The sequence below is a fragment of the Saccopteryx bilineata genome, chromosome 3, assembly GCF_036850765.1.
Source record: "Saccopteryx bilineata isolate mSacBil1 chromosome 3, mSacBil1_pri_phased_curated, whole genome shotgun sequence".
Lineage (NCBI taxonomy): Eukaryota > Metazoa > Chordata > Mammalia > Chiroptera > Emballonuridae > Saccopteryx > Saccopteryx bilineata.
Genome location: NC_089492.1, coordinates 100,257,876 through 100,278,753, shown reverse-complemented (window position 1 = coordinate 100,278,753; position 20,878 = coordinate 100,257,876). Strand labels below are relative to the sequence as shown.

Here is a 20,878-nt window from a genome sequence, read left to right as displayed (position 1 = left end):
CCTCTATGGAATACTGTCTCATTCCATATCACTGCAATGGTCAGCAATTTCGAGTCAAACAGTAATTATAATGCTTGTAATTTTTAAGGTGTTAATCATAGCAAAATGAATTTAAAAAATTGCTAAAGATACTGTATACTGTTTTACTACATTTAAATCAATGTTGAAATTAGTATTTTATCTTTACAAAATAATACTCTGTAAAACATGGAAGTTACCTGAGCTAAAAGAGCCGCCATTTCTAATGCTAGGTCCTTGCTTAGAGGAAAAAGTCCATTTATTATTTGGTCATTTGTCTGATACATTAACAGCAACTTTTCTCTATCGGTCTCTCCACGAGCTTGCACGGAGAAATACAGTCTGCAAAAAATAGAGAAAATTTTTCATTAAGTAAAATTCTCACAAAAGAAGAAAGGGTTGCTCTAACATAGTTCTCTATGTGATACAAACTTATCATTACAATCTGTTAATGACTTCTGTTTCTGTTCTAGAAAACATTTTCAGCAAACTGAGGAAAAACTGCTTTGAGGTTGAGGTTGAGAAATACTTCTCTGCTATTTTTTATGCCCTGAAATACCAAGTCCTGATGTTACAAAGGAAGGAAATAAGACAGAGTGAAATTAAATATGCCCTTTCTTATGGGGACTGCTGATGTAACCTTCATTTCAATGGGTTGTCTACACCCAATTTTCAAAACATTCATATTTCCTAAATACCTTGGACATACCAGGGAATAGGAAAGGAAGGTTTCAATTCAAAATCAACATCAGATTGGAGGGAGGCAGTTTACCCTTGGAATCTAAAAGATAATATTTGTACATGTAGATGTTTTGACATTCTTTTGGCCACATTCTCATAAGGAGCTCAAAAATAGTTTACATGTTATTGTTCGCTGTTGAAATATGACATGGCTTTTGTTTGCCCCGCACTTCATCAGTTCAGTGACCCTCTTTATTTATTCACTAGGCTATTTCTTTAGAGGGGAGATTTCTGGGGCTCTGACCTTAGGCTGCAGATCAGGCCTGGGGCGCTGTACACGCTGGGACAGTGGAGTGGGTAAGCAACACATTGACATGCTTTAATATCATTATGACCACACCGTGGAAGGAACAGGGAAATTTCAATTCAACATTTGTTAGGTGTGTGCCCAATTGGCTCCAATGGAACTTTCAGCCTATTTCTCCCTCTACACTTGAGGCAGAGGCCACACTGCCATCAGTTACAGCATCTCTGGCGTAATTATCTCAAGTAGCAAGGACTGAGAGGACGGCAGGCCAGAATCGCACAGGAAGCATGAAGTGGGGGTATTTTATTCTGAAAAGCTCTCCTTCTCCATGATCCTGAAAATTCTTCTGACCCACCCCAGCTTAAGAATCACTGCTCTGGACAGTCATTCAGTGTTTTCCTGAAAACAAATGTTAAGCCCCATATTTTTATATGCCACTGCATAATGACAAATTGTTAACTGGCAGGGGAAATTCTATTCACCTTTGAGTCCCCTGGGTTTCCACAAGGCCTGGCTGACACTAAACAGATGTTTATTTACTCCATGAACGGGTAAATGGATGGTAGTGAGAATTGCTAAATATGGGAATTATTTGTCAAAAAAGTGGAAAGAATCCCCTTTCTGTAGCCTTGGTCAACTGACTTAACTCTCTACAGCTTGCAGCTTCCTGATCTATGTGATAGAGATGACAATAATACTACTTCATGGGGGCACTGATAGTATTACATGAGAGGATTCATAAAAAGAGCTCAGCACAGGGTCTGGTGTGTGGTAAGTGCTCTATAATTGTTGGTTATTGTCATTAGCGGTAGTGGCGGTAGCATTCTTCTCTAGAAGTATTTAGAATTGTAAGAATCTCTTAATGCTGGAGGTTTTTTGGGTGTTACCATAGCTGGAAAAAATAGGTTAAATTAGACAACCTGCCGAGATGCTTCTTGGCTTAGGAGCCGATGGCTATAGGCACTCCTACAATCAGCTAAAGGTGGCAGGGGTGGGAATGTTAAGCTATGCTCCAGAAAACAGTAACGTCAAAGGACCACAGAAAATGATCTTTTATTTCAAACAGGGGTGAGGAAGAGTTGTCCTCTTCAGGGAAGGATGCTTGCCAGTTTTGTTCTGTTAAAAACATGCCTTGCCTTTGCAAGGTCAAATACACAGTAAGAAACCTAATTAAATAAGCAGCTTAAATATGCATAGAATTTAAACATTAGTTTACAAGTGGTCATCTATGAGAACAAGTTTAAAACTTATTCATTAGATTTTTAACCCCTGAATCTAAATAATTAAAGTTCTATAACTTACTAAATATAAATTAAAATTCTATGATAAAGAGCTGGTCTTTTGGTTTTTATTACAGTGCTGTTAGCCTGTGGCTGCACAGTAGGTCACAGCCAGTTCCCTTCCTAACTGTGTCACTGAGAATTAGGGCTCCTTGTCTAAGCTATTTATACACATATGCAAAGCAAGACCATATTTAGAAACAGTCCTTTCCCATCGCTGTGGCTACCTAGTCATTTCAGATTTCTGTTAAAAATTAAACCTTCTGTTCAAGTTGCTTTTTTTCTGATGTCAAAGTTAGTGTCATGAGTTTTTTTGTTTGTTTGTTTTTAACAAGGCAATCTTTATTATGTGATATTCATGACTCTCTTTGTCCTTTCTAGTGGTGTTTGCCACTGGAGCATTATTCTTATCTGTGTCTTTCAGATCACGTTTCTCCATTTCAACCAAATATAATTTTGTTTCCAAATGTAGACATCATATACAGAATTAGTATGTATTAAATAAACATTCAATAAGTATGCATTATTAGAAATAGTCTTAGACATGAAAGTAATTCCATTTAGTGCCAACAAAACCAAATGAGAATTCCCAAACCTCTTCTGCATAGAGATGCATAGCAGGCCAGGTCTAGGAGCTGGCTCCCTTCTCCCAGGCAAGCTCAAGAGGCACGGGCAGCACTGAGGACCTCTAGATCAGTGCTTCTCAAAACCCATCCTGCATAAGAGTCACCTGGAGAATTGTTAACACACAGACTCCCGGGTCCTACTCCAGAGACTGACTCATTAAGTTAGAAGTGCGTCTTGATAATTTGTATTTCTATTGTGTGTCCGTGTGATGCTGAAGCTGCCAGCTCAGGGCCCACACGTTGAGAATCACTGTTCCAGCGATGCCAGAACTAAAACCATCATAGAAAGCTCCACGTCTTCCAGCCTTCTGCTCTTCCAGTCACCAAAGGGCCACGCATAAAGGCTGTCATCAGTGGAAACAAGGTCCTCCAGGAGTACAGCCTATTAGATTTCCATTATCTAAGTAATCTTGCTTATTTCTAGAAAACTATGATTTTTAAACCTTAGATACCAAAGCTTAATAGTCACCTTGTCATGTACTCAGAATTCTTGCTCATGAGCCCCCTGAATAGGAAAGTTCCAATGGCTCACAACCAGCATTGTCTGAGTCAGAAAAGCCCGTTCAAACTGTGGGCCTTCAGGAGCTGACAGTGTGAAAGGAGTCCAAATACTAGTTCACCATATTCATTCCACTGCCCCTATTAGCTGATATACTGTAAGTCCTTCCCCTCCCACAACACACTTATGTTTCATTATTCTAAAAAATATGATAAAGAAGGTGTTGGAAATACTGAATACTCTTGCCCAATTATGTGGGTATTTCTGTGGGATAGGTTATTAGAAAAAAAATCCTGAACTGAATCAAAGGCAAGTACATAATTTATATGATGCTCCTGCCTTTACTTCTTACATTCCAAAAGAAGGCCTCGGAAAGAAGTCAGTTCTACACTGCTAATTCCACCAGGTCCTTGGTGTGAGAGTTTAGATTCTTTATTTTATGGGAAAAAAGAGCTAAAGAAAACCCCAGCAAAATACCTTTTTTTTGAGATTGTTAATATGGTCGGGCCAGTGAACACTACTTATTAAGTACTTACCTTCTACATGGAAGAAAAGAAAGGATCAAAAAAAGAGAGGAAGGAAATCTAGTTTCCAATCTTATGCCAAAATATATTAAAACTGTATCTATTGTGAAGGTATATGTTGTAGCCCACGGGGGCTTTTTAAGAATTTCTGAAACACCAAGAAACCTCCATCTACAGACTTTGGAACATTCTTCTCTACCCACGTTAATGCTCCCACTCAGCCCTCTTCTGACCTTGACGTGAGCATCATTTCCTCAGAGCCTCCCGATGGCTCCAGTCTAGGTCAGGCTTCTGGTCACATGCTCACAGAACCACATTCTTCCCTTTCAAAGAACTTAATGTGTAATTATAGATTCATTCGAGTTATTGTATGACTAACAACTGTCTTTCTCGTCAGCCTGTAAATTCCAAAAGATCAGGGACTGTGTGTGTTTTTATTATTATTTTATCCAGAGCATCTAGCTAAATGCCTGGCTTATAGTTTAAGCTTAATATATACTAAGAGATAGAGAAATTTATGAAAGAATGAGAATGAATGACTATGACTATATCACTTTAAAAAGGCTTGGGTAACTTAGATGTGTAGTGCTTAGTCTTGATGAAAAATGTAATAATAGTGTTAAAGAAAAATTTGAAAGTGAAAAATTCACCCATGCTTAGACAATAGCTATTTTTTTCCTGTAGTTTTCTTCTCATCTTTGTCCAAAGGCATATTTTTATAAAATATAATTATTCATGACATTAAGGGACAAGAATCAGGAATAAATTTTTTTTTTTTCATTTTTCTGAAGCTGGAAACAGGGAGAGACAGTCAGACAGACTCCCGCATGCGCCCCACCAGTATCCACCCGGCACGCCCACCAGGGGCAACGCTCTGCCCACCAGGGGGGCGATGCTCTGCCCATCCTGGGCGTCGCCATGTTGCGACCAGAGCCACTCTAGCGCCTGAGGCAGAGGCCACAGAGCCATCCCCAGCGCCCGGGCCATCTTTGCTCCAGTGGAGCCTTGGCTGCGGGAGGGGAAGAGAGAGACAGAGAGGAAAGCGCAGCGGAGGGGTGGAGAAGCAAATGGGCGCTTCTCCTGTGTGCCCTGGCCGGGAATCGAACCCGGGTCCTCCGCATGCTAGGCCGACGCTCTACCGCTGAGCCACCCGGCCAGGGCTAGGAATAAAATTTTATGTGACAGTTTCTTCCTGCAGTAGAGTTATCATTTGTAGAAAAAAATACAAGTAAATATAACTTTTAAGTCTCCAGTAGGAAATTAAATTGTAGGTGCATGATTTAAAGATCAGTGTGTATTCCTCCTCCGGCATCTGGCAATGGTATTACACACCTGTTTTTATAAGTGAGACGAACAGTTCTCGTACCTTCCCATTTCCCAGGCTGCTGTTCTTTGGAAGCCTGTTCCCACTTAGAAATAATGTCACAAATCTAGAAGGAAAGTGAAAAACAGAAATTTGTAATACTTTTCCAATTGCTATATTTTGAAGACAAGTAAACCGAAAAAAAACTTCCAATTAATGTGACCAAACCAAATGAACTGAAGTTTTTTGTTTCAAGCTTGTGAGCAGCTCTTGTGTTTAGGATTTAATTACAACTTGCTCCTTGGTCCACTTATCCTCTCGGATACATATTAACTCTGGACTGTGGCAATGCATTTTTTTTCTAAAAAAGGAATCTTAATGAAGGACTGCATGAAACTGGAAATGAGAGGATTCCAGAAATTTTTTCATGATTTACTCACTGAAGAAGCAACTTTTCTACCTTCTGAGTTTATAGATTGGAATAACTGAAGTCATACCAAAGAAATCTGGAATACAATCTTAAGATTCTTTGATTGAGAAAGAACTAAAATTCTTCAGGGACCAAATAATGTTTCTTTATGTAAGTGATCATTTACAGAAATAATAAATAAAAGATTTCAAAACTATGTGGTAAGCAGTTATTCACCAAAGCCCCTGATAATGATATTTACTCAGCTCAAGTCAGCCAAAAAAGCTAACTTATCTTCTTGAGTAATGTAGCAACAATAGTGTTTGTTCTAGGGATGTCTGTCTCAAAAATGTACTTTTTGATTTGTTGAATAGAACAGGATACACTTGGAGCTGAGGAGGAAAAAAAAAAGACATTCATTTATCTGGATTTCTCAATATGCAGTAGAAGAGTGTGGGGAAAAACCACATCTATTAACCAAAACCCCTAATGAACTAAATATGAGCTTCAACAGGAGGCCCCAACAGGTTGTTCTGCAAGTGGAGCTCGGCTTTGGGAGTTACTGATGTTGCATTTGCTCTAAACCTGTCAGCTATTACTTAGAAATCTAGTTTTTACCCTAATCTGCCCTAATTCTGTCATCTCCGTATCTCTGAACTACCCTGCCTCATGACGAGGCACTTATTCCCAAGAGCAATCAATGACCACATCGAGTAAGGAAGGGTCCAACCCAGCTCCAGCTGTTTGATTTGGGGTAAATCATTTCCTGCTCTGGGCCTCAGTTTCCTCACTTGTAAATTTTTATTTCTCTAAGGTTCCTTCTGGATTTGTAATTATATATATATATTACATATATATATGTAATATATATATATGTTTTGCCTTTGGACAATTTATTACCTCAATTTAATTAGAATTTATTTTTATTTATGTATTTTTTATCTTTTCAGTATATAATTTTTAAATTAATTTTAATTTATTGTGTTAACATGGATTTAAGTGTCCTAATGAATATAATAACCTCACCCCCTACCCCCATGTCCCTATTTACACCCTTTTTCTCCCCTCCCCCTAGTAATGCTGTATTTTTAATTGTTGTCATCACTAGAGACTTTATTGAAGTTATTTTATTATGAGCTGGAAAAGACCATTTAAAAATCTTCCAATTCCGTCTTTGCTCATGACTTTCTTCATGTCTGGAATCCTTTCTTTATTTCCATAGGTCCATTTTCTACCCATCCCTCAAAGCCAAGTTGGGATCTTCTTCTAATTTCCAATGCTGAGCTGAATTTCTCCCTCTGTGGAATGTTTACAACACTCTTAAAACATTGATCACTCTCGGCCCTGGCTGGTTGGCTCAGTGGTAGAGCATTGGCCTGGCGTGCAGAAGTCCCAGGTTCAATTCCCGGCCAGGGCACACAGGAGAAGTGCCCATCTGCTTCTCCACCCCTCCCCCTCTCCTTCCTCTCTGTCTCTCTCTTCCCCTCCTGCAGCCGAGGGTCCATTGGAGCAAAGATAGCCTGGGCGCTGGGGATGGCTCCTTGGCCTCTGCCCCAGGTGCTAGAGTGGCTCTGGTCACAACAGAGAGACGCCCCGGAGGGGCAGAGCATCACCCCCTGGTGGGCAAAGCGTCACCCCTGGTGGGCGTGCCGGGTGGATCCCAGTCGGGCACATGCGGGAGTCTGTCTGACTGTCTCTCCCCGTTTCCAGCTTCAGAAAAAAAAAATAAAAATTGATCACTCTCAATTCTAGTTTCAAGTTATCAGTGTGTAAGACTGCTCTTCCCCAAGCAAATTATAAATTTGCTGTGGGCAGGGACTATGTCTGATACTTCTGTGTATACTGCACAGGGTCTAGTCCAGCTCCTGGGACACAGTAAATAGTTCAATAAATATTGCTGAGGGAATGAATAAAATGGAAAGCAATTCTATCAGAGCTTCCATACCTCTGTCCATATTACTCTAATATTTAGGGTTTTATTTCCAGTGTTATCTTTTTCCTCTCTTTAATGTGGAGTGTGTGTATGTGTTGTATGTGTGTGCAGATTGTATATTAAGAATTCTACAGCTTCAATGAAGTCTTGCAATTTGTTTTTTCTTTTGTGATAGAGACAGAGAGAGGGACAAATAGGGACAGGCAGAAAGGAAGGGAGAGAGATGAGAAGCATCAGTTCTTCGTTGCAGCATCTTAGTTGTTCATTGCTTTCTCATATGTGCCATGACTAGGGGGGCTACAGCAGACTGAGTGACCCCTTGCTCAAGCCAGCGACCCTGAGCTCAAGCTGGTGAGCCTTGCTCAAACCAGATGAGCCCACACTGAAGCCAGTGACCTTGGGATTTCAAACCTGGATCTTCTATATCCCAGTCAGATGCTCCATCTACTTCGCCACCACCTGGTCAGGCTTGCAATTTTGTTTTATTGTGAATATTAGACTGCTTAAATTTTTGTAGGACTCCTGAATTAAACTTGCTGTAAATAGCAAATAGTAGCTTCTCTGCTGTTTGCTTCCTTAGAAGGACTTGGTTTTACCTTGATATTTCCTTGAACACAATGCTCTAAATCTCTCCCGGAAGGATCATCGGTGAACAATGCAAATCCAGACTGTGTTGGCTTCCTCATTCCTGTGTCCTGGTTCAAAGTATTCAAAAATTCTTCCACTGTGGTGGATGCATCAAATCCAACCACCTAAGCAGAAATAACAAAGTCATCTTCTGAATAAAAAAGTATGTACATTTCAAACTTAGATTTCAGGGGGGAAATGGGACATACTTGATGCATGATTAATGCTAACATGTATTTATCTGGGTGCTTTAAACTTTTTCCTCCCAAAGTGCCACTGGAGGAAATGAATGTTGTCTTAGTTAACTTGCTGTAAGGATTCAGAAATCTTGGCTTCAGCCAACTGATATGAATTCAAAATAGGCAGATTGTTTGACAGCTGTAAATATTTTGCAGAGATATTATGCCTACTCATTAAAAACAAACCAAGAACACAGTACAATATGTAATCTTCAAGCAAATGAAAAAATAAACAAGAACTGTACTTAAAAACAAGTGGACTTTCATGCATTTAATGTTTGTTTCTTTACTATGCAGCTCAGTATCTGGATTCTGTGATAAAAGGCTTATGGCTACAAAGACTAATTGCTAGCTTTGGAAAATGTTTGCTTCACTTAATAAGCGAGCATCTAGATCTGAGAGTTGAGAGAGCTCACGTAGGTTTCCCAGATCATTTCCAAGATTGGGAGACTTTCAAGTGACAGAACGCGTACACACCCGATGTTAGTAATTATTTCCTCACCTAGTAGATGCACTGGTGACCTCAACCAAAGTATTTTTGTTTATCTCCATCAGAACTGTAATGGCAGGGAAAATCCTCCCTTATTTGGTTCAGTATAGATTTGTTTTTAATATGAATTCTTTTTAGTAAAGCTGTTTCAAAACTCAACTGTTTTGACACAAGATCTAATATATTAGTGAGTTTATCAATGCCAGCTGCTGACAAAGGTAGGCGGACAGTTTCATTTCTCTGTTGCTCAGAGGTTACACATAGGACTCTAGGCTAAGCATGTTTTCTTCATGAAACGTGAAGAAAGTCTAACCTACCTGATATATCCCATTCATGAAGTGCACAGGGATACTGAAGGGCAAAGAATGATGATACGGGTTTCGAAGAAGGGTTGAAAGAATTTCCATTCTTGAGGGTCTTGCTTCTCGATCTCCATTTTGTTGTGTTCTTTCTACACATCGCTGGCAATAAATGGCATATTTTCCAAATTCTGTCCTATAACACAAAACTTAAGATAAAGTCTAAGCATAAATTTAATTAAGACAAACATATTTATAAAATCATTAAGGAAGCTTTTCTTGGTGTACATTATTATAATATATTATCATCATTCTGACAGCAATTTTATTTATTTATTTATTTATTTATTTATTTATTGTATTTTTCTGAAGTTGGAAACGGGGAGAGACAGTCAGACAGACTCCCGCATGCGCCCGACCGGGATCCACCCAGCACGCCCACCAGGGGCGAGGCTTTGCCCACCAGGGGGCAATGCTCTGCCCCTCCGGGCATCGCTCTGCCGCGACCAGAGCCACTCTAGCGCTTGGGGCAGAGGCCAAGGAGCCATCCCCAGCGCCTGGGCCATCTTTGTTCCAATGGAGCCTTGGCTGCGGGAGGGGAAGAGAGAGACAGAGAGGATAGAGGGGGGGAGTGGAGAAGCAAATGGGCGCTTCTCCTATGTGCCCTGGTGGGAGTCGAACCCGGGTCCCCCGCACTCCAGGCCGACGCTCTACCGCTGAGCCAACCGGCCAGGGCCAATTTTTATTTTTTAAAAGATTTTATTTATTCCTTTTAGAGAGGGGGGAGAGAGAGAGGAGGGAGAAGCAGGAAGCATCAACTCCCATATGTGCCTTGACCAGGCAAGCCCAGGGTTTTGAACTGGCGACCTCAGCATTCCAGATTGACACTTGATCCACTGTGCCTCCTCAGGTCAGGTACAATTTTTCTTTTTAATAATAATATTAAACCTCTGTAACTTTTCTCAAATTCTAGCTCTTTTTTTTTTCTTTTATGAGGGAACACAATTCGGCCCATGATATGACCCCCTACTGGTGTTTACTGTGCCTCCCAAATAACTACTTCCACTCAAATCTTTATCTCAGTGACTGCTTCCGGGCCATGTAAATGAAAGAAATCTCTAAAAGATAAGGGATCCATTGGTTGATTCTTGTATGTGCTCTGACTGGGGACCAACCCGCAACATTGGTGTATCAGGTTTATGCTCTCACCAACTGCATTACCTGGCCAGAGCCCTATCCCTAATGGACTCTTGATATCCACACCTCAGGGCTTTACCTTGTTTTCTTGGCTCTTTACATGTGCATCTGCTTAGTGATGGCAGCACCAGGACTACGCTTTATTACCTTTCTGTCCCTGTCCAGGCAGTGCCTTGGATGGAGGACACACCAATGTTGCCTGATTTACTTAAGTCAATGACATTAGTTCTTTCTTTTTTCTTTTTTTACAGAGACAGAAAGAGAATCAGAGAGGGGGATAGATAGGGACAGACAGACAGGAACAGAGAGAGATGAGAAGCATTAATCATTAGTTCTTCGTTGCGACACCTTAGTTGTTCATTGATTGCTTTCTCACATGTGTCTTGACCACAGGCCTTCAGCAGACCGAGCAACCCCTTGCTCGATCCAGCGACCTTGAGTCCAAGCTGGTGAGCTTTTTGCTCAAGCCAGATGAGCCTGCACTCAAGCTGGCGACCTCGGGGTCTCGAACCTGAGTCCTCCGCATCCCAGTCTGATGCTCTATCCACTGCACCACCGCCTGGTCAGGCAATGACATTAGTTCTTATTAGTTCTAGTTTCTTTGCTTTTGCCTCTGACTGAATGAAACTTCCCCACAAAGCATTCTTCATCTTTATCATATTAGACTCACAAAATGAATTTAAAATGACTAGTTATTATATAGTCAATATATGGTAATTATATTTACAAATATAAATAAAATAATCATATAAAGAATAGTATTGGATAACTGAAGAAACATATGATGTAGCAGAGTTGTTGTTTTAGGAACCCGGAGGTTAGTGTTTCAGTGCTAAACAAGGTAAGAAAATATCTTCAAACTAAAATATATTTTCCTCTTTACCCTATAAAATATGAGCATCTTAAAAAAGGTTAAGCATGAAATAAAGCCATTGGAGTAGACATGTAAAAGCTGAATAGATTTTATTTACCCTCACTCTTTTAGTAGTTTTTACTTTGTTAATAAAAACAGAACGATAACACCTCTAAATATGTTTGTACTCAAGTGTCTTCTAGGCAGACTTTATAATGTCACCCTTTGGGCAGAGCCGAACCTTGCAGCCAACTAGAGTGGGCTCCTCTTGCGGGGGTGGGGCAAAAGCCCAGAGCAGGTGGAGACCCGCGACTGAGCCTGGGTGCACAGCCCCGCTCGGCCTGCGGAGCTGAGGCTTGCAGCTGACTGGCAAGCGGGCTCCTCCCGCGGGGGCTGGAGGAAAGCCCGGAAACAGGTGGAGACCCGCAGCTGAGCAAAGGTGCTCACCCCTGCCACTGGTATGGAGGCTTGTGGGCTCTATGCATAACCCCACCCGCAGGGGCAGGGTGAAGGCCGAGGCCTCCAAGCTTGTACACCCAGACATGTGATCACAGCCCCTCCCTGTTGAGGAGAGGTAGAAACCGCAGCGACAGCCCCAGTGGACTGGCACCACCAACGCCCATACCCAAACACCCTAGGCAGCAGCAGCAGAGGGGGTGGTGGGCCTGCAGACAGACCACACCTAGGGAACACAGGGGCTACACCCATTGGACTCCAGTGGCCAAAACCTTCTTATTCACAGACAAAATGGGACAGCAGAGAAATGCAACACAAATGAAGAGAAATCCCCAGAAAAGGACCTGAATGAGTCAGATATAACCAAATAACCAGATGCAGAGTTTAAAATAACGATTGTTAGGATGCTCAAAGATCTTAGAACAACAATAGATGGTCATTATGAACACCTAAATAAAGACATAGCAAATATAAAAAAGGATATTGAAATAATAAAAAAGAATCAGTCAGAAATGACAAATACAATATCAGGAATGAAGACCACAATGGAAGGAATTAAAAGCAAAATGGATGAAGCTGAGGATCAAATCAGCGAGTTAGAGGACAAGATAAATGAAGGCATGGAAGCAGAGCAGAAAAAAGAAAAGAGACTCAAAAAGTCTGAGGAAACTCTAAGAGAGCTCTGTGACAACATGAAGAGAAATAACATCTGCATCATAGAGGTTCCTGAAGAAGAAGAGAAAGAACAAGGGATAGAGACTTTGTTCAATCATATCATAGCTGAAAACTTCCCTAAATTAAAGCAGGAAAAACTCTCACAGGTTCAAGAAGCACAAGCCTGACCTGTGGTGGCGCAATGGGATAAAGCATAGACCTGGAACACTGAGGTTGCTGGTTCGAAACCTTGGGCTTGCCTGGTCAAGGCACATATGGGAGTTGATGCTTCCTGCTCCTCCCCCTTCTCTCTCTCTCTCTCTTTCTCTCCCCTCTCTCTAAAAATCAATAAATAAAATAAAATAAAATTTAAAAAAAGAAAATAAGTTCAAGAAGCACAGAGAACTCCATTAAAGAGAAACCCAAAGAAATCTACACCAATACACATCATAATTAAAATACCAAAGCTAAGAGATAAAGAGAAAATATTAAAAGCTGCTAGAGAAAAAAAAAAGTCTATCACCTACAAAGGAGCCCCCATAAGGATGACATCCGACTTCTCAACAGAAATACTTAATGCCAGAAGGGCATGGCAAGAAATATACAAAGTAATGCAGAACAAGAGCCTACAACCAAGACTACTTTATCCAGCAAGGCTATCATTTAAAATTGAAAGAGAAATAAAAAGCTTCCCTGACAAAAAAAAACTCAAAGATTTCACTACAACCAAACCAATGCTGCAAGAAATGCTAAGAGGCCTGTTGTAAACAGATCAAAGGGGAAAAAGAATATAGCAAAAGAGGAATACAACTTTAAAGAATAAAATGGCAATAAACAACTACATATCAATAATAACCTTAAATGTAAATGGATTAAATAAATGATCCAATCAAAAGACATAGGGTAGCTGCATGGATAAGAAAACAAGACCCATACATATGCTGTCTATAAGAGACACATCTTAAAACAAAAGATGCACATAGACTGAAAGTAAAAGGATGAAAAAAATATTTCATGCAGATGGAAATGAAAAAAAAGCTGGGGTAGCAATACTTATATCAGACAAAATGGATTTTAGAACAAAGGCTATAGTAAGAGATAAAGAAGGTCACTACATAATGATAAGGGAGCAATCCAACAGGAAGATATAACCATTATAAATACTACGCACCTAATATAGGAGCACCTAAATATATAAAGCAGACTTTGATGGATATAAAGGGCTAGATCAACAGCAATACTATAATAGTAGGGGATTTCAATACCTCACTAACATCACTAGATAGATCCTCAAGAAAGAAAATTAACAAAGAAACAGCAGACTTAAAGGACACACTAGATCAATTGGATATGTTAGGGCATAAAGGCGGTCTCAACAAATTTAAGAAGACTGAAATCATATCAAGCATTTTCTCTGATCACAATGGCACGACACTAAAAATCAACCACAACAGAAAAACTGAAAAATCCTCAAACACTTGACACTCAATAGCATGTGATTAAATAACAAACAGGTTAACAAAGAGATAAAAGAAGAAATAAAAAAATTTTTAGAAAAGAATGATAATGAGCATACTTCAACTAAAATGTATGGGACATAGCAAAAGCAGTCCTGAGAGAGAAGTTCATAGCATTACAGGCATACCTTAAAAAGCTAGAAAAAACTAAATGGGAGATGATATTTTCAAACAACAGCTCAGATAAGGGCCTAATATCCAAAATATAAAAAGAACTCATAAAACTCAACAACAAACAAACAAACAATCCAATAAAAAAAATGGGAAGAGGACATGAACAGAAACTTCTCCCAGGAAGAAATACAAATGGCCAACAGATATATGGAAAGATGCTCATCTTCATTAGTTATTAGAGAAATGCAAATCAAAACTACAATGAAATACCACCTCACACCTGTTAGATTAGCTATTATCAACAAGACAGGTAATAAGTGTTGGAGAGGCTGTGAAGAAAAAGGAACCCTCATCCACTGTTGGTGGGAATGCAAAGTAGTACAACCACTATGGAAGAAAGTATGGAGGGTCCTCAAAAAATTGAAAATAGAACTACTATATGACCCAGAAATCCCTCTACTGGGAATACACCCACATAACTCAAAAACACTGGTACATAAAGACACATGCAGCCCCATGTTCATAGTAGCATTGTTCACAGTGGCCAAGACATGGAAACAACCAAAAAGCCCTTCAGTAGATGACTGGATAAAGAAGATGTGGTACATATGTACTATAGAATACTACTCAGCCATAAGAAATGATGACATCGGATCATTTACAACAAAATGAATGGATCTTGATAACATTATATGGAGTGAAATAAGTAAATCAGAAAAAACTAAGAACTGCATGATTCCATACTTAGGTGGGACATAAAAATGAGACTAAGAGACATGGACAAGAGTGTAGTGGTTACTGGCGGGGAGGAGAAGGAGGGAGAAGGGGAAGAAGAGAGGCACAAAGAAAACCAGATAGAAGGTGACGGAGGGCAAGTTGACTTTGGGTGACTGGTATGCAACATAATTAAATGACAAGATGACCTGGAGATGTTTTCTTTGAACATATGTACCCTGATTTATTAATGTCACCCCATTAAAATTTTTTTAAAAAGCTAGAAAAAGCTCAAATAAACAACTTAACCCTGCATCTAAAAGAACTAGAAAAAGAACAGCAAGTAAAGCCCAGAGGTAGTAGAAGGAAAGAAATAATAAAGATCAGAGCAGAAATAAATGACACAGAGGCTAAAGAAACAATACAGAGGATCAATGAAACCAGGAGCTGGTTCTTTGAAAAGGTAAACAAGATAGATGAACCTTTAACCAGACTCACCAAGAAAAAAAGAGAGAGGACTCAAATAAATAAAATTAGAAAAGAGAGTGGAGAAATAACAACTGACACAACAGAAATACAAAATATTGTAAGAAAATACTATGAAGAACTGTATGCCAAAAAACTAGACAACCTAGATGAAATGGACAAATTCCTTGAAACATAAAATTTTACAAAAATTAATCTGGAAAAATCAGAAAATCTAAACAGACTGATTACAACAAATGAGATCGAGACAGTTATCAAAAAACTCCCAACAAAGAAAAGTTCTGGCCTGATGGCTTCACAAGTGAATTCTACCAAATATTCAAAGAAGAACTAACTCCTATCCTTCTCAAGCTATTTCAAAAAATTCAAGAGGAAAGAAGACTTCCAAGCTCCTTTTATGAGGCAAGCAAAGGAGCCTGATTCCAAAACCAGGCAAAGACAACACAAAAAAAGAAAATTATAGGCCAAAATCCCTGATGAATTTAGATGCTAAAATCCTCAACAAAATATTAGCCAACCAGATCCAGCAATATATGAAAAAAAACATACATCATGATCAAGTGGGATTTATTCTGGGGAAGCAAGGCTGGTAAATATTTGCAAATCAATCAATGTGATTCATCACATAAACAAAAGGAAGGAGAAAAACCACATGATAATTTCAATAGATGCAGAAAAAGCATTTGATACAATCCAGCACCCATTCATGATCAAAACTCTCAGCAAAGTGGGAATACAGGGAACATACCTCAACATGATAAAGGCCATCTATGACAAACCCACCGCCAACATCATACTCAATGGGCAAAAATTAAAAGCAATCCCCTTAAGATCAGGAACAAGGCAGGGGTGCCCCCTTTCACCACTCTTATTCAACATAGTTCTGGAAGTCCTAGCCACAGCAATCAGACAAGAAGAAGAAATAAAAGGCATCCAAATTGGAAGAGAAGAAGTAAAACTATCATTATTTGCAGATGATATGATATTGTATATAAAAAACCCTAAAGTCTCAGTCAAAAAACTATTGGATCTGAAAAATGAATTCAGCAAGGTAGCAGGATATAAAATTAATACTCAGAATCAGAGGCATTTTTATATACCAACAATGAACTGTCAGAAAGAGAAATTAAGGAAACAATCCCCTTCACTACTGCAACCAAAAAAAAAGTACCTAGGAGTAGATTTAACCAAGGAGATTAAAGACTTACATTCAAAAAATTATAAAACATTAATAAAAGAAATCAAGGAAGATACAAACAGATGGAAGCATATACTGTGCTCATGGTTAGGAAGAATAAACATCATTAAAATGTCTACATTACCCAAAGCAATTTATAAATTCAATGCAATACCAATTAAAATACCAATGACATACTTCAAAGATATAGAACACATATTCCAAAAATTTATATGGAACCAAAAAAGAACAATAGCCCCAGCAATTTTGAAAAGGAAGAATAAAGTGGGAGGTATGGGAGGTATCACACTTTCTGATATCAAGTGATACTACAAGGCCATTGTACTCAAAACAGACTGGTACTGGCATAAGAACAGGCATATAGATCAAAGGAATATAACAGAGAACCCAGAAATAAACCCATACCTTTATGGACAACTGATATTTGACAAAGGAGGTAAGAGCATACAATGGAATAAAGACAGCCTCTTTAACAAATGGTGTTGGGAAAATTGGACATCTACCTGCAAAGAAATAAAACTGGACCACCAACTTACACTATTCACAAAAATAAACTCAGAATGGATAAAAGACTTAAATGTAAGCCGTGAAACCATAAGCAACTTAGAAGAAAACATAAGCAGTAAGCTCTCCGACCTCTATCCGCAGCAATATACAGTATTTGCCGATTTATCTCCACGGGCAAGTGAAATGAAGGACAGGATAAACAAATGGGACTATATTAAATTAAAAAGCTTTTGCACTGCTAAAGATAATAAGCACAGAATAAAAGACAAACTACACAATGGGTGAACATATTCGACAATACATCTGATAAGGGGTTAATAAACAAAATTTATAAAGAATTTGTAAAACTCAACACCAGGAAGACAAACAATCCAATCAAAAAATGGGGAAAAGAAATGAATAGACACTTCAAAGAGGACATACAGATGGCCAATAGGCATATGAAAAAATGCTCAACATCACTAATCATTAGGGAAATGCAAATTAAAACCACAATGAGATATCACCTCACACCAGTTAGAATGGCACTCATCAACAAAACAACACAGAATAAGGGCTGGTGAGGATGTGGAGAAAAGGGAACCCTCCTGCACTGCTGGTGGGACTGCAGACTGGTGCAACCACTATGGAAAACAGTATGGACGTTCCTCAAAAAGTTAAAAATGGAACTGCCTTTTGACCCAGCTATCCCACTTTTAGGAATATACCCCAAGAACACCACAGCACTGTTTCAAAAGGAGAAATGCACTCTCATGTTTATGGCAGCATTATTCACAATAGCGAAGATCTGGAAACAGCCCAAGAGTCCGTCAGTGGACAAGTGGATTAAAAAGTTTTGGTATATATACTATGGAATACTACTCAGCCATAAAAAATGATGACATCAGATCATTTACAACATGGATGGACCTTGATTACATTATACTGAGTGAAATAAGTAAATCAGAAAAAACTAAGAACTATATGATTCCATACACAGGTGGGACATAAAAATGAGACTCAGAGACATGGACAAGAGGGTGGTGGTTATGGGGGGGGGGAGGAGGAGGGTGGGGAAGGGAGAGGCACAAAGAAAACCAGATAGAAGGTGATGGAAGACAGTTTGACTTTGGGTGATGGGTATGCAACATAATCAAATGTCAAAATAACCTGGAGATGTTTTCTCTGAACATATGTACCTTGATTTATCAATGTCACTCCGTTAAAATTAATAATAATTTTAAAATATGTCACCCTTTGGGTGATTTGTCAGTGATTGCAACCAAAGTCACATGACATTGATCACAGAGTCCCAAAACATATTCTGAATTGGAGAATATTTTTCTACTGCTTTACAGTTGTTTTTGTTTCATTGTGATTGTTTCTTTATTTGTTTATCTTAGTCCCAGAGTCTACTTTAGCAACCTAACCTCAACCTTTTGACAAAATGACCCTGCTAACCCTTGGCTGGGTGCCCTGGGTCCCAATGTAGAAAGCCATTGTGACAGTTGGATTTTAAATGTCTTTTTTTCAAGGAAATAAAAATTCTGAAGTAATTCAAATACACACAAGTATAAAAGGAGGGGAGACCATCAGGGAAGTTTTCCACAGGAAAAGAATTCAATGTGGAGAAAAATAGTAATAGGGAAATTAAGGAAACAAAAATAGTTGCTGTTGTAACAATAACTAATGCTAAGTCATTCATACTTGAGATACACACAGACTTTTCACTTAAAAATATTCTGTCAAGCTTCAAGCTTTCACTGCAATCGATCATAAGAGATTTAACATAAGGAAGGAAATATTTCCCAAGCTCCGCATAAACGATATCCAAAGGTTTCCTGTACCAACATTGGTTTCACACATTCTTCTACAAATGTGCCCAGCAGATTATTAAATACTTATGATTTATTGTCGACTTTCTGCACACCTGGAATCTGCATTCCTCTTTAGGTGGAGCCTCAGAAGCCACAGGAAGGGGTGATGAGGAAGGAAGAGCCCAACGCAGAGGGCCAAGAGCTGCCAGGCCTGGGCAAAAAGAAACAGCACCGGTTAGATACAGCGCAGTCAGAGATCCAAGTCAGAACCAGCCTGACTAACAGAAGTTGATAGTCCTTTTTTTTTTGGTTTTCAAGGTTTTGTTTATTTTAGTAGTTTGCAGCCTTTCTTAACCCCAAATGTATTTGCTTCTTCCACATGTACATTATCTTCTTGGCACATTTATAACTCATAAAAATATTTTTAAAAAGTCACATTGGGTCAGATCCATAATCCATCTTTATGTATATAGTTGTCTACAACTGATATCAAAAGACATGTAGATAAGGTAATCCTTTTTGATATCACATTTTTTTGTTCATTTATATATTTACCATTCATTGAAATATAAGTAATGGCTTTGAGGAAGGACAGATAGAAAAATAGTAAAAATATCATATACCCCAAAACAATGCCATTCTGCCAACATATACTTACATGTAGGCATACATAAATATGGGGCAAATATATATAAATATTAACAGAGATTAATTAGATAAGATTATATGTGACTTATCCTTTGTTCTGTATCTTCCTTATTTTAATTTATTTATTGATTTTGGAGAGAAAGGAAGTATGTGTGTGGGGGGAAAGACATCGATCTGTTTGTGTGTGTGCCCTGACCAGGGAACAAACTGACAACCTCTGCATATCTGGATGACGCTCACCAACTGAGATATCCGGCCAGGGCTAGCTTCAATACTTTTTAAAATGTTATTTTAAAATGGAGGAGGAGAAAATAAAAACACTGTCCTTGTTCTTTTTGAGTTTCCTATGGTCTAGGAGAAGACATTATATTTAAAACAGTATATTAATATAACATAGTTAATACTATATCATTTTTTTTTTTAAAGTATAACCAATGGAGGGAATGTCTCCTAGTGCTGTGGGAGTCAGGGAAGAATTCACAGGAGAGCTGTTGCTTGGGCTGGAACGTAAAGTCCACAGGTGGGAAGAAAGTAGGGGGATCTGAGTAATAGGAGTAGTGCCAGATGCAAGGTAGAAAATAATGCAAAGACAGGGTGTGTTTCAAGAATGGAGAGTGTTTATGCCTTTCTGTATGCTGGAGGCAGGATGCATAAAAAGCAGAGAAAGGGGAGGTCATTGGAGGCAGATTACCAAGGGTCCTTGATACAAATGAAACTTAAGCTTCAGAATTTCTCATGCACTGGCCCCTTCCATCCATCCAAGGCCCTAGGAAGAGCCCTATCAACTGTGTTTATACGTTCATATGTTCTTTTAAAATGTGTAAAAGTAACATATTTTGCACTCTTTTTAAAAAAGAGTATACAATATTAATTGTATAAGCTTCAAGTCATACAAAACCTGGATCCACACCTGAGAGTCCTATTGGCTAGGGTAAGAAATTTCCGTTTCATCCTGTGGCTAACAAGAGTCACTAAGCAAAGATTAAAACATGTATTCATTGGAAAGTAAACATAACTAAAGACCAACTGAAAAATGTACTCAGCTGCACTAAAAATTAAAGAAATGTATCATAAATCAATAGTGGAATACCACTTTTTACCTGAAAAGAATTTGAAAGAAGAATTAAACTGAATATGTTGAAGATATAGGAAAATTTTAGAGATGGATTCCATAAACTTCACTGGACTTGTATACAAGATTTAGGCCCAAAGATGTATGCTGCAGTATTTATTATAATGAAAATAACTGGAAAAACCTAAATGTACCGTAATTGATATTAATGCAATCATTAATGTTTTGAAAAATGTTGAAGACTATAAGAGAAATGATTATGTTCTATATTTTAAAAAATTACTATACAAATTGTAACTCTAGTGTTGTAAAAAAAAGTGAGAGTACCCTGGTGGGTTAGCTCAGTGGTAGAGTGTTGGCCTGGTGTGTGGAAGTCCCGGGTTCAATTTCCAGTTAGGGCATACAGAAGAAGCGCCCGTCTGCTTCTTCAC

General features: G+C 38.8%; 1 protein-coding gene across 1 annotated transcript in view; it reads right to left on the bottom strand.

The window, feature by feature from the left end:
• Positions 1–20,878, bottom strand: part of PLEKHH2 (pleckstrin homology, MyTH4 and FERM domain containing H2) — a 111,127-nt gene that overhangs the window by 12,194 nt on the left and 78,055 nt on the right. The window contains exons 21-25 of the mRNA XM_066267027.1: positions 18,841–18,938; positions 9,254–9,431; positions 8,177–8,332; positions 5,268–5,365; positions 219–360 (exon numbers count right to left, since the gene is read on the bottom strand). Coding sequence (XP_066123124.1) covers positions 219–360; positions 5,268–5,365; positions 8,177–8,332; positions 9,254–9,431; positions 18,841–18,938 — 672 coding nt within the window. The remainder of the gene's footprint in view (positions 1–218; positions 361–5,267; positions 5,366–8,176; positions 8,333–9,253; positions 9,432–18,840; positions 18,939–20,878) is intronic.